Genomic DNA, 17848 nt, shown 5'->3' on the forward strand with positions numbered 1-17848 from the left:
TTTATCTTTGTGTTTTTTTTTCACTGTTTCATTTTTTTCTCCTCCCCCCAACCCTTGTTTCTTTTTTAATCTCTTTATTTTGTGTTTGGACAGCTGCTATCCTGCCATTTATAACTCATCCAGACAAATCTTTTGTTTCTTTACATGTCCCATTATCATTCCCTTTGGCTTTGTACCATGAAATCGTTGGTCATTTAATCTCTCCTGCCTTCCACCCTATCAGAGACCTTCCTTTGTGTTCTTCTTCCCCCCACCCCCCACCTTTCACTTGCTTAAAATTATTTCTAACTTTTGGCAATTCTGATGAAAGGTCACAGACCTGAAATGTTAATTCTGTTTTTCTCTCCACAGGTTCTGCCTGACCTGCTGAGTATTTCCAGAATTTTCTGTTCTTGTTGCGTTCACCACTATGCTCTGTTTCCTGTCACTGAGCCAACTTCATATCTATGTTGCCACAGTCCCTTTGATTCCATGGACTTCAACTTTGCTGGCAAGCCTATTATGTGACACCTCATCAAACGCCTTTTGGAAGTCCATGTACACTACCTCAACCGCATTACCCTTATCAAACCTCTCTGTTACCTCATCAAAAAATCTGAATCAAATTAGTTAAATACAATTTGCCCTTAATAAATTTGGCATTCCTTAAATAATCCACATTTGTCCCAGTAACTGTTAATTTTGTCCCGGATTATCATTTCTAAAAGCTTTTTCACCACCAAGGTTAACTGACTGGCCTGTAGTTGCTGGGTTTATCCTTACACCCTTTATTTGAAGAATGCAACACTTGCAATTATTCAGTCTTCTGGCACCACCAGAAGATTAAGGCCAGTGCCTCAGCAATTTCCTCCCTTCCCTCAGAATCCTCAGATTCATGCCATCCAGTCCTGGTGACTTATCAATTTTAAGTACGGCCAGCCATTCTAATACCTCCTCTTTTTCAATTTTTAGTCCATTCAGTGTCTCAACTACCTTCTCTTTCACTATGACATTGACAACATCTTTCTTGTTAAAGACAGATGCAAAGTACTCATTTAGTACCTCATGCACAGATCCCCTTTTTGGTCCCTAATCTGACCCCCTCCTCCTTTTACGATTACTATTTATAGTAATTTATATACCTATAGAATACATTTGGATTTCCTTTTATGTTAGCTGCCATTCTCTTCTCATAGTCTCTCTTTGCCTCTCGTTTCCTTTTTCATTCTCTGAACTTTCTAATATTTAGCCTGCTTCTCACTTGTAGTATCAATCTGACATCTGCCATATGCACCCTTTTTCTGCTTCATCTTATTCTCTCTATCTCTTTCATCATCTGGGGGCCCTGACTTTGGTTGTCCTACCTTTTCCCCTCGTGCGAATGTACCTCGACTGTACCCAAACGATCTCTACTTTAAAGGCAGCCCATTGTTCCATTGCAGTTTTGCCTGCCAATTATTCATTCCAATTTGCCTAGGCCAGATCTGTTCTCAATCCACTGAAATTGGCTATCCTCCAATGAAGTATTTTTACTCTGGATTGCTCCTTGTCCTTTTCCACAGCTAACCTGAACCTTATGATACTATGATCAATGTTCCCCTATTGATTCTTGATCCACTTAACACACCTCATTCACGCAGAAGATGAAGGGTGCAAGATGAACCCACCAATGCCTTCAGAAGAGCAGAAGAAGAAAATAAATGATACAAGAGAAAGAGAATGCATCACACACATGGAATATAAAATTATTTATCTGAAGCTAAATCCAATAGCTGTGTGCTTGTCCTCACTATTGAGTACCAGGTGTAACCATGGCAACTCCCTCACCATAACTAGTCTGAACCTATCTGGAACATTCAGCAGTACAAAAAGAGAAAAAAAAAACTCACTGGTGCTCGAGCTGACCCAAAAATATCTGGACAGATAGAAAACACCACTTAAATAAAATGGAATGAAACCAAACTCCCACCAAGGCCATATCCCAAAGATCAGCATGCACATGCACTGCGTCCTTTAAAGCAGCCATAGCCAACTGATGTTGTCATGACAACCATGATGGTGACTTCTCCCAAGACACAACAACTTACATTTTTGAAGTGCTTTTAGAAAAAACATGTTAAAATGCGACAAACATAGGGTGGGTGGAGGGAAAAATAAATCAGGTTTAACCCTACGGCGTGAAACATTTAATTGTTGATGTTCAGAGAGACTTTGGTGCACTCATACAAGGAACGTTGCATTTGGGCAGGTCAAACAAGGCAAAAGAATACACAATAAATGGATACTGAGAGGTGTAGAGGAAGTAAGGGACATTGGAATGTATGTCCATAGATCCCTGAATGTAGCAGGACAGGTCGATAAGGTGGTTAAGAAGGCATATGGAATCCTTTCTTTATTAGCCAAACCATAGAATATAAGAGTAGGGAGGTTATGCTGGAACTGTATAAAACATTAGTTAGGCCACAACTTGCAGTCCTGGTCCCCTCATTACAGGAAAGGATGTAATTGCACTAGAGAAGGTACAGAGGAGATTTACGAGGATCTTGCCAGGACTGGAAAATTGCAGCCATGAGGAAAGATTGGATAGGCTAGATTGTTCTCCTTAGAACAGAGGAGGCTGAGGGGAGACTTGATTGAGATGTACAAAACTATGAGGGGCCTAGATAGGGGGATGGGAAGGGCCCATTTACCTTAGCAGTGAGGTCAGTGACTAGGGGGCATAGATTTACAGTGATTGGTCGAAGGATTACAGGGGATTTGAGGAAAACATTTTTCACCAGATAGTGGTGAGGGTCTGGAACTTGTAGTATAAGCATGTAAAGGGTTAATACTGAAGACAGTGAGAAACTCCTCCCACTATATGTGATGATGTAACAATCATATGAGATAGGCTTGAGGCGAAGTATAGTAGCACAAAGGATGCTAGCTTAGGTGACTTGCTGAGAGTGTATATAGTAGTGCCATAAACTTTCTATTATTCTATGAACACAGAAAGTTAGCATGCAGATGCAGCAAGCAATTGGGAAGGCAAATGTATATTGGCCTTTATTGCAAGGGGATTGGGGTACAAGAATAAGGAGGTCTTGCTACAAGTATATAGGGCTTTGATGAGACCACACCTGGAATACTGTGCAGTGTTTTGATCTCCATATCTATGGAAGGATATACTTGCCTTGGAGGCAGGACAGCCAAGGTTCCCTAGATTGGTTCCTGGGATGAGAAGGTTGTCCTATGATAAGAGGCTAAGTAAATTGGGCCTATAACTCTGTGGCGTTTAGAAGAATGATCTCATTGAAACATACAAGATTCCCAAGGGGCTGGACAGGGTAGATACTGAGAGGATACTGGGGAATCTAGAACAAGGGCATAGCCTCAAGATAAGGGGACTGATCATTTGGGACTGAAATGAGGAGAAATTTCTCCAATTAGAGGGTTGTGAATCTTTGAAATTGGTTATCTCAAAGGGTTATGGATGCTCCTTCGATGAGTATATTTAAGATTGATACCGATAGATTTTTGATCTCTCAGAGAATCAGGGTTATGGGGAGTGGGCAGGAGAGTGGAGCTGGAGTAGAAGATCAGCCATGATTATATTGAATGATATAGCAGGCTCGAGGGGCTGAATGATCTACTCCTACTCCAATTTCTTTTATTCTTGTATTCTAAAATCAGAAAGCCACTTCTAATGTGAAAGCTGCCGAGTCAGAGAGACGTGTTCACACAAAGAGTAGAAGAAATCAGGCACATGCTCCCCCAAAAAGTTCTAAATGCTGGGACAATTGGAGCTTTCAAGACCAAGATCAATAGATTTTTTTAAGGTAAGCATATCAAGGAATATGAAGCAAAGGTGGGAAAATGAGTTGACGTATAGATCAGCCATGATCCATTTGAATGGTGGAGCAGGCTCGAGGGGCTGAATGGCCTACTCCTGTTACTATGTTCAATGAGATCAACTCTCAAATGCCTCCTTTCAAGGGTGAAAAGCTCAGGTTTCTCCAATCTTTCCTACTTTTTTTTGTTGAAGGCAAAAATACTATGATTAATTCACTTCTGTTCAGCATTTTGTGCAAGTATGAACTCATTAAAAATTTCTAATACACCTTAGGCAGACTATTTCTACTGTTTCCAACTCATCTTCAGCAGAGCACTAGAGAATAAGCTGCACTATGGCAAATAGGGAATAGATTACCACATTGGATTTGTCTTGCAAATATCTTTGTGTTGCAAAATTCTAAGCAGACATACAAAACAAATTTAGTTGAATATTGCCCTATTCCACACATGCACATACACACATCCAGTATGTGAGTCATAACCAGATTTCAAATTGGATCAGTACAAAGTGACACATAATACTGCACTGTTGTACTTCACGTCTCCATGTTGCTATGGTGTTCTTTGTTGTTGCTATGGCATTTTCTGAAGCTTTCCATTGCTGTGTTGTACTTCATATGCTCAATGGCAATAACTGTATATACCATTATAGATGAGCTATTATACCTGTTGCAGTCAAAAGAACTAAAGTCAAAAAAGTGGGTGAATTTTTCAATAAAAGCACTAAAGGTGAGAAGACATGAAACTGCTAGTTCAACAATTGCCAAGGTCAACCCTAATTACTTTTTCATGGCACTCTATCTACTCATAATGGCCTATCACTGGGAGCTCACTGTAGTTCAAGGTGGGGGTCAGGGTGGCAAATTGACTGAATCATCCCTTGAAGGGCAGTTGCCAAAATTTAAGGCAAGGAAGGCAGAAAGAAATTCTTGCAGGATCCATTGGGCCTTGCACTGATTTCCTGATATGTCCTCCCAGCACACAATGTTTTCTTACAGTGGCACTGTACGTGCTACGGAGAATGAGTGACTGGGAATAATGGAGTCATCCATCTAAAAGACAAACACCTCCGTCTCTGTATTCCATAATGCGCTGATGTCCACCAACAATCAACCTCAGTGATTCAGAAGCTAAGCAATATCATTTCAAAATAGTTTGACTGGTCCTATGTTTAATATGAGGTGATCAGAGATATGGTCAACTATGAGCAAAGTATCCTTGACCTTGTGGAGGTACAGCTTCAGACAAATCACTAGGAGCCACAGGCAGGCACTGACCATCAGTGACATAAGTAGGGACCTCAGAAACTGAAGAGTGAAAATTAGGCTAGCAGCCTGTTGCTGATGGCAAAAAAGTCCTGGGCACACTTGTCCATGTGCATTGCTTGCAGGAAAAAAGCTCTCCACAGTGACTTGTTAACAAACCTTCACTCCATGACCACCTCATCATGTAGTGTCACTGATCCCTCCACCACCTCCTCTGAAGTTCCCTAGTCAAACAAGTCAACATTCACCAGTTATATGGCTTTTCACTAAGGAACACGAAAGGTATCATAACAGGCACAGGGTGAGATTGCAGACACATAATGTACGCAAATTTACAATATCACAGAAAGTTATTTAAAACAATCATCTTTACCTTTGTACTCTCTAATTCAATTTATTTTGGTGTGAAGACCCATGTAAGCACTGGATAACAGAATTGAAAACTCAATGGAAGCTTGAGGAAGCTCAATTATGCATCTTACTACCTTCTGGACTCAACAGTGATTTCAGTAACTTCAGATCATAACCAATGCTATTTCTTTCAGACAGCAGGTGCAGGTAATGATTCTGCTGTTGCCACTTACAGCTTCTCTAGACCCATCTTTTGCCATTTGTCCCATTATCACCCCCTTTTGTCTTGCACCATCAACTCTTTTGCCATTTAATCACTACAGGCCTTCCCTTTGTTCTTTCTTCCTCTCTTCCTCCAACCACCCACCCCGCCCTTTTCCTTGCTTCTGTACTTTCTTAAAAACTGTTATATTGCTAACCTCTTCCAATTCTGATGACAGGTCATCAGTCTGAAACCTTAACTCTGTTTCTCTCTTCACAGATGCTGCCTGACTTGTTGGGTATTTCCAGTATTTTCTGTTTTTATCAATGGAATAAAATTGTTTTTATTTCTGAAACTGTTGATCTGTCCCTCAGTGGAAATGGATGAGCCTGTTATCATTCTGCAATAGTACATCTGTCACATTTTGAATGCAGCTGGACATAGTCTTTGGCTAGTGCCAAAGCTTTCCCTTCCATGTGAATAAAGTGATCCAAAACATTGAGCACAGCTGTAGCGTTCATGGTGTAGATTCCAAGTTCTTAGCAGTTAACAAATTCAGTAGTTGCTTTCTGCAATGTCTCAATCTCATCTGACACTGTTCCTACATTACTAAGTTCACTTTTCCTCCGTAGTGTGAAATATGATCTTGCCTCCAGATCCTATTTCTGTGCTGCTACCTGCGCAACCTGCACAAGTTTCCTCATTGATATCATCAAAGGAATCTGCGCGGGTCGCGCAGGTAGTGGCCATCAGCGCTGTCTGCCCCTGGAGTATTAATGCAGTCTACGCAGTACTGCCTTTGAAGTGGTGCTAGGCGAACAGATTTTTATCCCTTCCTCTTTAAGATGCTATAGAGCTAACATTGAGTATGAAGGTAGATTGGATGAATTAGCACTTCCAGTGCAGGGTTTCATGTTACGGAAAAGCCTGAAGTATTCTGAGAATGGAAGTCACCATATCTGTTATGAACGCTGGACTTTGTAACATGACTATGTTGTAAAAACGGTGATTTTTAAAAGTTTAAGATGGAGTCAGAGAAGTCCAGTGACCTCATATCAACTCTGCTGAAAGACAAGACAGAAATCTCAGTTACCAGGACAACCAGAGAACACAGATCAAAGACTTCTTTTGAAAACAGGGACTGCCGGGGTATAACACCTGAAGAACAATGGGTTTCATCCTCCCAGACTTACGAATCATAAACATGGAGTCAGTGATTCTGAGAATGCAAATGTACATGGCAGCTTCTAACACCTGGAAACAATGGAAGGCCCAGATGGCTCTGCTGATGCCAGACTTCTGATCTTTGCATATTGGAAAAAGACAATGAGCTATTGACTTTTGATTCCAGATAAATTTAACAGATTTTCTGAAGGCAGACAGGCTATAAGAAAGGATACCAGCAGTTGCAGCCTCAAGTGAGAGAAAGTGGGAATGCCTGCTCTCAGAGAAGATATACAGGGAAAGGCTGTGAAGACTTGAACCTGTTTTGAAAGTTGAGAGTGCAGAGAGGTAAAAGATCAACAGGATCAACAGGAATCACCTTATTTATGGATGTCCCTCTCGAAAGTGCTTGGAGAAGTGAGCAAAGAGGACATTGACGTTGAGAAAGGTCTGGGAGATTCAATCCATTGCAGCTGAGAGGAGTTTGGGACATTTAACCATAAAGATGTTTCCATCAAAGAAGACATTATAACATATATATGTGGTGTGAGGTTTTCAAATGTTTTAATAAGTAAAGAAAACATCTTTCTCTATAATTTGGGGGTATCAGCTACTCACAAAGTGTGATTGAGTTAATGGGGATTTCTTTTAGTCTTAAAATGTGAAATCTTGTCCTGTAACTCTAAATTGGTCTGGGGTTCATATTTTGTATTTTAGCGTTAACAGTCTCACTGAGGTTGTAACATATCCCATATAATTTTCCATCCAAGGGCAGAATTTCTCACCAATTCTTGGTATGTGCTCCTATCATGCAAAGCTCTACACCAGGAGTGCTAATTCATAAATTCTACCCTGAGATTTTGATGTGATAAAACAGGAATGGAAGTAGGAATATATAGTACTGTTCTTTTAACCACATGCTAATTTTAACTTTTGATAGAATACTGACCTCTTTTGCGGAGTCTCACATCTGCCTGCTTGTTTTGTTCTCCAAGTGGTGCCCACAAGGAACACTGGTACGTTCCCAAATCGTCGCTGGAGACATTGAGAATAGTCAAGAAATAGGGACTGGCAGAAGCTAACTCAACCGATCCGTTGAAACCAAGATACTTCCGGACAATGTTCTCTTTGAAATCCTTTCGCACAATTCCTGATAAACTGAACCCAGCATCAGCTACCTAGAAAAATATTAAACATAACTACATAACTCATGGAGAATAAAACAGTGCTACTTCTTTCCACAGGAGAGCATTTGTGACCAGGTGTATTTGAGCCGATGACCATCATATGGAAACTCAGAAAAACAGTTGAAGCAGAGGAAGATATATACAGGGGGAGAGGGCAGAGGAATGGAATTAGATTTGGATTGCTCTTTATGAGAGCTGGCACAGATATGATGGGCTTGTGGCCTCCTTTTGTGCTGTAAACCTCTATACTTCTTCTATAGCTGTACTTCTGGCCTGGCCTTTTTAAAGAGTTTATCTGTTGTTTTTGATATATTCAAAAATATTTTTGGCGACTTCAAATTTAGAAATTCTGATTTTGCTTAAACTCTCAGGTTTTAACTGTTTTGTGAAAAACAAGCTACAGGGGGAGCTGGTGGTGTAGTGGTAATGTCACTGGACTGGTAATCCAGAGCCCAGGCTAATGCTTTGGGGGCATGGGTTCGAATCCCACCACGACAGGTGGGTAAATCTGGAATTAAAAGCTAATCTAATGATAACATGAGACCATTATTGATTGTTGTAAAAACCCATCTGGTTCACTAAAGTCCTTTAGGGAAGGAAATCTGAACCCAGCATCAGCTACCTAGAAAAATATTAAACATAACTACATAAATCATGGAGAATCAAACAGTGGTCTCACCCACATGTGACTCCAGCAATGTGGTTGACTTATAAATGCCCTCTGAAATGGCCTAGGCAAGCCACTCAGTTGTATCAAACTGCTGACACCGTTGGTGTACCTACACCCCAAGGACTGCAGCAGTTCAAGAAGGTAGCTCACCACCACCTTTTCAAGGGCAGTTAGGGATGGGCAATAAATGCTGGCCTGGCCATTCCATAAACGAATTGAAAAAAAAGTAAACTCAATCAAAATTGACAGTCAGGAAGGGGTTAAGATACTGAAGAATGCAATGTTTAAAATGAATATACTTCAATGTATATACTGCCAACAATTTACATCAGTATATGCACACACTATGATGATTGCTTATATAGCCATTGTTCAGTTGTACAGTCAAAATGTTTGTAGTTATAGAATGTAACACATTTAGGATGAATAACAACATAACCAAGGATTTGGATGGCTTTATTAAAACTCTTGTTCATTGTGTTTAATTTAATGAAGTTACAGAGACCTGTGATTAAAGGATGTAAAACTTCCCAGGACTCAGCTGGAACAGTAAACTACGCCTACAGTTTAGTAGCCTAGCTTTTCCAGCAAAATTTTTTTTTAAATGTGTGAAACTGGTAAGGGTTGATGTTCAGAGAGACTTGGGGGTACTCATACAAGGAACGCACAAAGTTAACATGCAGGTGCAGCAGACTATTAGGAAGGCAAATGGCATGTTGGCCTTTATTGCAAGGGGATTGGAGTACAGGAATAAAGAATTCTTATTAAAATTGAACAGGGCTTTGGTGAGACTGCACCTGGAATACTGTGTGCAGTTTTGGTCTCCACATTTAAGAAAGGATATACTTGCACTGGAGGCAGTGCAGCAAAAGATGAGAATGGTGGGGATGTAGTAGGGAATATGGGATTACTGTAGGATTAGTATAAATGGGTGGTTGTGCTTGTTGGTTGGCACAGACTCGTTGGGCCGAAGGGCCTGTTTCAGTGCTGTATCTCTAAATAAAATAAATAAATAAATAAATTGGTCGCTGTGATGAGGGGGTTGTCCTAAGATGAGAGGCTGAATAAATTGAGTCTATATTCTCTGGAGTTTAGAAGAATGAGAGGCGATCTAATTGAGACATACAAGATTCTGAAAGGGCTTGATAGGATAGAAGCTGAGAGATTGTTTCCACTGGTCAGGAAATCTAGAACAGGAGGCACAGTCTCAGGATAAGGAGCCAATCATTCAAGACTAAAATGAGGAGAAATTACTGCACTCAAAGGGTTATGAATCTTTGGAATTCTCTACTCCAGAGGGTTGTGAATGCTCCATCGTTGAATACATTTAAAGCTGGAATAGATAGATTTTTGTCTCGCAGGGAATCAAGGGATATGGGCAGCAGGCAGGAAAGTGGAATTGAAGCCCAAGATCAGCCATGATCGTAATGAACGGTGAAGCAGGCTCGATGGGCCTTATGGTCTAATTTTGCTCCTATTTCTTATGTTCTCGTGTGTTATTTTATTTCCTACAGCAAAGAGCAGATGAATGAATAGTTCATTTGTTTTGGGTATGTTATTTGAGAGATGAATGCTGCAGCTTCTTCAAAAAAGATGTCATGAGGTCTTTTACATCCACATGGACAACAAATGAAAGGCAGGACCTTCAACAATTTTGCAGCCCCTCAGTATTGCACACAAGCCTATATAATGTCAAGATCAGCTAACACTCATGGAAACTATGCACATAGGGCATGAAATGAAATTGAAATAACAGAAATAAAACTAAAATTCCAGAGTAAATGTCCCCTCCCTTTCCAGAAACCTAATAATTTGAGTAAGTTTCTATGGCTCATTACAAATATCACAGTATGACTAAAATGCTGACTGCAGGCTTCAATTTTTGGTTTCTGTCTAAAGTATAAAAGACTGTAAGTGCTAAGTTTAGGAATATATTTAATTTTTCTAATACAAATTTTTGATCATTTATTTTCACTTACTCCTGTAGTTTAAGGGCAGTAGGGCAGTGGTATTTTAGAAGTGGCTGTAGTGTACATGGTGAAAGTGCATTTATTTGCTGGGGGTTCTGAGTCCTGACCTCCCCACTCAATCCCATCTCCCCACCAAGAAACCATTGATCTGCTGCATTTCCTTTCAGTGCAGTACTGTGTAATGGAGTACTGCATCTTTTGGATATTAACCAAAGGCCCCATCTGCCTGTTCAGGTGGATGTAAAAGATCCCATGTCATTATTTGACACCAATGTCCAGGCTAGAACTTCCCTCAGCCAACACTACCAAAAAAAGATTGACAGATCATTCATCTCACTTTCTGTTTGCGAGACCTTACTGTTTGCAATTGGCAGCCAGATTTCCCTACATAACAACAGTACAAAACTAATTGGCTGTGAAAGACTTTAAAGGTGCTGTATATTTGTAAATCTTTCCTAAACTTAATTATTTATGGTTAATGCAAGCCAGTAAGAGGTTCCTGATCCAATATTAAATGGATAATTATAAATGATTTACAGCACATGAATTAACTTATTGGAATCAATTGCTTAAACATTGCATGTGATTCATGCTTTTGAGACATCTCATTCGTCAACATTTTGGATTTCTTTGGAAGGAAGACTCTATCTGGGATTGGCTGATACTGGGAGACCAGGGTGCTACTTAAAGGCAGCTAGTATCTCTTAAAGGGAAGGTGTATTCCAGCTGAAAAAACTGTATAGTAAGTTCTGGAAGAAATGACTGATGGAGGGATCAAGCAGTTCCCAAGGTTTTCTGAAGTAGCACTGGAGGCCCAGTGCAGGTAGTAGAGGAGGGACATCCTGTTTCCCTCAGGGAGCAGGAAGCACTCCAGGCATCTATTCAGGAGGCAGTGGGAAGAGATCACTAAGAATATTAATGCCAGGAATATTGCCCAAGAATATGGCTGTTGTGCACAAAAAAGTTTAATTATCTAACTAGAATTGTTAAGCTAGGAAGAATGCGTTCATACTGCCTCATCATAGCTGCACCGCTCAGTGCCTTATTAATTACAACACTCACAGCACTCTCAACACTGTCCTCCTCCACTACTCTGCACTGTTCTGCAATCACGGCACCACACTCACCACTATTACAACGCTCAGATACACACAATCCACACACACGCACTGTCCAGCATGACAGCCTAACTCTCCAAACACCTTACAAGAATCTCATACACGCACTTCACTCTTTCTTGCAGGTGAGAAGGTCACACACAACAGTAGGCAACAGACTGCCATTGAAGGGGAAAAAGCAACCCTGCTCCCTTCAAGAGAGCCACCTGGTTATAATGGGAAGAGGCAAAGTGAAAACCATGGTCACTGGGTGTTGCTGGAGATGTCATGAAGAATTTCTTTATACCTAATTCTCTGTCTCTTCTCACTTCTCCCTCATCCCACTTGACAATATCCAGCTCCATCGACACCACTGTGGAACGCATTATGATGGAGATCTTATAACAACTCTGTCAACTTCCCTGGCAGCGCAAACTGCTGTCATGGCAATTCATAGGGCTACTTTGGAAGGTCACATTGCTGATATGGAAGCTCAGATGGCTGACATTTTTGCTTTAGGCCTTCCAGGATGTAATATCACTCCAATATGCTGCTCTCCAGGAGAGCTCTAAGAGTACTGAGGGACCCAGGAGAGTAGCTGCGGCTCCATGGGAGAGGCAACTGCTGTCCCCCTCAGGATGATAGCATGCCTGATTCCCCATCATTGCCACATAGTCAGCTGACTCAGACTGCTCTGGCCCATGCCAAGATGCTGCAGTCTACAGCCAGGCCCTCAATGCCCAAAGCTGCTTGAAGTCTCCCACTGCAGCCATCTGAGGAGATCTCAATGGAAGCTCTTCCAACTCCCAAGATGTAGTCACTGAGAAAGCACTCATAGGAGCACCAGGTAAATAAACACAGGTATTAAGGGCTTGCAGAAGGGCTTCTGTCAATGCTGACATGATTTGTTTGATCAATTGTTTTTTGATCTGGATTTGGTGTTCGTAATTGCATTTGTAGTGAACTGAGGGAAAAATCCATATGTTTGGAATAAAGGTGGTTGTAACCAGAGTGGTAAGGATTGTGGGAATATTGGTGGACATGATGGCTGATTGAGTTGAAGTGCTCCTCAATGAGCTTGTCTCAGGCAGATTGGGGCTCTGGATGCCACTGCCTCCTCCTCTTCCTCCTGCTGTACTTGTTGCTGCCCCAGTGGTGCTAAAGTTGTGCAGCATGCAGCAAGCAATGACAAATCTCAGGAGTGTGCTGCAAAACTCCTCCAGAATGGTCTAGGCAGCAGCAGCATTGCTTGAGCATAACTTTACTCAATCACCTTTCCAGTGACGATGGTGCTAGTTGTGGGACAGCTCTGAAGCTGTGTCCAGGTTCCGGAGGTGTGAGTCTTATCTGGGAAGGAAGGGGAATATCCTTTGTCCCTTCCAATGCAGGGGTTGATAGATTTTTTTAAAAACTTGTATTTCCTTAGCATCTTTCATGGCCACTGGATATCTGAAAGTGCTTTACAGCCAATGAAGTACTTTTGAAGCATTTGCATCCATCTTCAGCCAGAAGTGCGAGTGGATGATCCATCTCGGCCTTCGCCTGAGGTCCCCAGCATCACAGATGCCAGTCTTTAGCCAATCTGATTCACTCCACATGATATCAAGAAATGGCTGAAGCCACTGGATACTACAAAGGCGATGGGCCCTGACAGCGTCTGGCAGTTAGGATTCTGCCAGGGCCACTCAGCTCCTGACCTCATTACAGCCTTGGTCCAAACATGGACAAAAGAGCTAAACTCCAGAGGTGAGGTGAGAGTGACTGCCCTTGACATCAAGGCAGCATTTGACCAACAATGGCATCAAAGAGCCCTAGCAAAACTGGAGTCAATGGGAATCGGGGGAAAACTCTCCACTGGTTGGAGTCATACCTAGCACAAAGGAAGATGGTTGTTGGAGGTCAATCATCTCAGTCCCAGGTCATCACTGCAGGAGTTCCTCAGGGTAGTGTCCTAGGTTCAGCCATTTTCAGCTGCTTCATCAATGACCTTCACTCCATCATAAGGTCAGAAATGGGGATGTTCGCTGATGATTTCAAAATGTTCAGCACGATTTTCAACTTCTCAGGTACTGAAGCGGCCCATGTCCAGATGCAGCAAGACCTGGACAATATCCAGGCTTGGGCTGATAAGTGGTAAGTAACAGGTGTGCCACACAAATGCCAGACAATGACCATCTCAAAAAAGAATCTATCCTTCTCACCTTGATGTTCAATGACATTCCCATCACTGAATCCCCCACAATCAACATCCTGGGGATTACCATTGACCAGAAACTGAACTGGACCAGCCACATGCCATGGCTACAAGAGCAGGTCAGAGGCTGGGAATTCTGTGGCGAGTAACTCACCTCCTGTCTCCCCAATACCTGCCCACCATCTACAAGGCACAAGTCAGCAGTGTGATGGAATACTCTCCACTTGCCTGGATGGGTACAGCTCCAACAACACTCAAGATGCTCGACACCATCCAGGACAAAGCAGCCCGTTTGATTGGCACCATCCATCACCTTCAAGATTCACTCCCTCTACCATCGACGCACAGTGGCAGCAGTGTGTACAAGATGTACTGCAGCAACTCACCAAGGCTCCTTCGACAGCACCTTCCCAGCCCGCGATCTCTACCAACTAGAAGGACCAGGGCAGATGCATGGGAATACCACCACCTGCAAGTTCCCCTCCAAGTCACACACCATCCTGACTTGGAACTATATCGTTCCTTCAGTCGCTGGGTCAAAATCCTGGAACTCCCTTCTTAACAGCACTGTGGGTGTACCTACACCCCAAGTACAGCAGCAGTTCAAGAAGGCTGCTCACCACCACCTTTTCAAGGGCAATTAGGGATGGGCAGTAAATGCTGGCCTAGCCAGCGATGCCCACATCCCACGACCAAATAAAAAATTCCTTGGGGAACAGAGTGCCCGATCAGGAGAGAACTCCCCCCAGCCCACAAGGAGGCCGCTTCGTATTATAGGGCGGCCTCCCAGGAGGTGGAGTGCCCATCCACCACTGGTAAAATACCAGCAGTGGCGGGATGAGGTCGTAAGTGCTTAAGGTGGGCGGGCCACCTGACACCTTCCCTCCGCTGGTACGATAAAAGCTGGGACACATAGGTGATGGTCATGGTACCCCATGCCATCCCAATCAATTTTACACCTCTCCCCTACTCCCACCTCCCAGCCTGCTCCTGGCGAAGCGTCAAATTCTGGCCAATGAATCACAGATCATGTGACACAGGTAGGCATAAAGAGCGAGGAAATTGGGGCATGGTGTAATTATAAGTGTCATGCACTTGGTCCTGAATTTCCACGCTCTTTTACGCCAAGCATATGTGTCACACATGTCTCTGTGCACAAGCCCCTCCCCGATAACTGCATCATCAGTTCAAATTGTGACTGCTTTACATCGATGCTATAAGTATAGACTAAATCAGGGTTGTCCAACCTTTTCGCGGGGGGGGGGGGGGGGGATAGCGGGCACGTTACAATTTTTGTCTTACATGGGGAGCTGATGTGACAATTTCAGACAGATAAAGGAATTACAATTTATCTTACTATTAATCAAAACAACAACAAAGGTGCATTTTTGCGAAGAAGCTTTAAATGAGAAGACTAATTTATTGACTTACTTTCTGGTCACTATGTTGGACACTGATTTAGTGAGATACCTGGCATTTTTTTGCTTGCACAAGTAGTCAATGTTTGCCCGCACACATGTTGTAGTGATGCAGAGTATTCTGGAAAGATGCCGTTCTGTCAGGAGTGATCTTGATCACTCTCTCTCCCTGCTCCCACCTACCCCCACCCCCCCCCCCCCCACATCCCCTTTCTCTCTCCCGCTCTGCTCCCCCTCTCTATTCCCCTCTCTCTCTCTTTCTGTCTGTCCCCCTTTCTCTCTCTCTGTCCCTCTCTCGTTGTCCCTTTCTCTGCCCCTCTATCTTTCCCCCTCTCTCTCTTAGCCCCCCTCTGTCTCTGCCCTCTCTCTCTCTGCCCTCTTCCTTCTTTTGTTCCCCTTTCTTTCTCTCTCTCTGCCCTCCCCACCCCCTCTCTTCCCTCCTCTCTCCTCCCCACCCCCCTCTCTCTCTGTCCCCCTTTCTCTCTCTAACAGTTGCAGAGAGCGGGCACAATCTTAAAAAATCTTAGATCAGTTTCACAGCTGACAGGTTTCTGAACTGCGGACAGATTCGGGGTTTTTACGGCGAGCTTTAAAAAAAACCCGAACCTGTCCGAAGTTCAGAAACGGATGTTCCTGATGTCAGGATCTGTCAGCTTTCAAACTCAGCGCGATTTTTTAAGCCAATCTGCAAGAAGAAGACAAAGGGAAATTTCTCATCTCCAGTCACTGACCCCCGATGAGGCTGCGGAATGACCCGGGTACAGTTTACACCCGCGGGTTGGGTCCTGGTCTAAATGTACTCTTAAATAAAAAAAACTATTTTTACCTTGTACCAGCTGATAGCTCGGTATTGAACTTCAGATTTAGAGGGAGCATCACAGGACAGCTTTGCTCTTTCACCCAACCTTACAAAAACTTCAGTCACAGCTTCAGCACCCAGTATGAACAGCACTGCTAAAACAAGGAACATCACAGAGTAAACAGTCAAGACATATTGAACGACATACTCTTAATCCAAAAAGCAGCCAAGCGAGAGCTTAGTGACAGAAGGACAAGGAGCAACAGTGGACAACTATCTAAAAATCTTCAATTGACTTTGAGCCCAACGGTGAATTTCAAAGCATCTTAAAATTACCAGGCATTAGAAACAGGGGCCGCCTGAGTTTGCAGCTGGGCAGAAATTCCATGCTCACAACTTGTGAACAGCGAGCAAGTGAGTGTGTTGACAGCTCAGATACAAGCAGGAGGAAATGAAACTTAAGTTTCGTTTTCCTGAAAAACACGCGCGATTTCTTTTGCAAACGAAACAAAGTGAGTAGGAGGAGCTTAGTTTGTGTTATTGACAGTCAGTGTCAGTTGTCAGTCAGTGTTCCGTGCTTCAGCATTTAACTGGAAAAGAAAGCATGAGCTTTCCGGCCAACAAAGATACCGACACTCGAAATTTACAGGAAAAGAAAACCCGCACCGCATTTGTTTCATTTCTTATTCTGCTCGTGAAATGTGATATGGACGTCACAGGATGGTAAACCTTTCAGGACTGAGATGATTAGAAATTTCTTCACCTAGAGAGTGGTGAACCTGTGGAATTCGCCAAAACATTGTCTTCAAGAAGGAGTTAGATATAGCTCTTGGGTTTAAAGGGATCAAAGTGTATGGGGCCAAAGCGAGAACAGGTTACTGAGTTGGATGATCAGCCATGATCATTATGAATGGCAGAGCAGGCTCGAAGGGCCAAATGGCCTCATCCTGCTCCTATTTTCTATGTTTCTATGAAATGAAATGATCACCATGATGTTAGAATCACAGAGTAAAAGTGCAAAACAACTGAGAAAGAACAAATTTGCAAGAAATTACAGAGAAGTGCACGAATTATAGAGTAGTTATAATGGAGGACTTTAATTATCCGAATATAGACTGGGAGTGTAGTAGTGTAAAGATCAGAGAGGGGCAAGAGTTCCTAGAGTGTGTTCAGGAGAATTTTCTACAGCAGTATGTTTCCAGTGCAATGACAAAGGAGGCATTGCTGGATCTGATTCTGGAATATGAGGTGGGTGAAGTGAATCAAGTGACAGTAGGAAAACATTTAGGGGCAGTGGTCATGGTATTATAAGGTTGAGGTTAACTATGGAAAAGGACAAGGAGCAATCCAGAGTAAAGATAATTAATTAGGAGAGGGCCAACTTCAATGTGGTGAGAGCAGATCTGGCCCAAGTAAATTGGAATCAAAGATTGGAAAGCAAAACTGTAACTGAACAAATTTTAAAGAAGAAATAGATCGGGGACAGTCCCACAAAGGGGGAAAGGCAGGGAAAACAGATTCAGAACTCCCTGGACAATGAAAGAGATAGGGAGTAAGATAAAGTAGCAAAAGGTTACATATGACAGATGTCAGGCGGATAATACAATTGAGAACCAGGCTGAATATAGGAGGTTCGGAAGGGAAGTGAACAAACAAATAAGAGAAGCAAAGAGAGACTAGGAAAGGAGACTCATGGGTAACATAAAAGGGAATCTAAA

General features: G+C 42.6%; 1 protein-coding gene across 2 annotated transcripts in view; it reads right to left on the reverse strand.

Moving 5' to 3' along the window:
• LOC137384207 (CD83 antigen-like) overlaps nt 1-16573 on the reverse strand; it is a 30847-nt gene extending 14274 nt beyond the window's left edge. The window contains exons 1-3 of one of the 2 annotated variants that reach the window (XM_068057885.1): nt 16467-16573; nt 16158-16282; nt 7745-7973 (exon numbers count right to left, since the gene is read on the reverse strand). In XM_068057885.1, the coding sequence (XP_067913986.1) occupies nt 7745-7973; nt 16158-16282; nt 16467-16518 (406 nt within the window). In that variant the 5' untranslated portion in view covers nt 16519-16573. Of the gene's footprint in view, nt 1-7744; nt 7974-16157; nt 16286-16466 lie in introns of both variants that reach the window. The other variant, XM_068057874.1, reaches the window with a different exon arrangement.
• Between the last annotated feature and the right edge of the window lie 1275 nt (nt 16574-17848).

The sequence above is a fragment of the Heterodontus francisci genome, chromosome 2 (genome assembly GCF_036365525.1).
Source record: "Heterodontus francisci isolate sHetFra1 chromosome 2, sHetFra1.hap1, whole genome shotgun sequence".
Lineage (NCBI taxonomy): Eukaryota > Metazoa > Chordata > Chondrichthyes > Heterodontiformes > Heterodontidae > Heterodontus > Heterodontus francisci.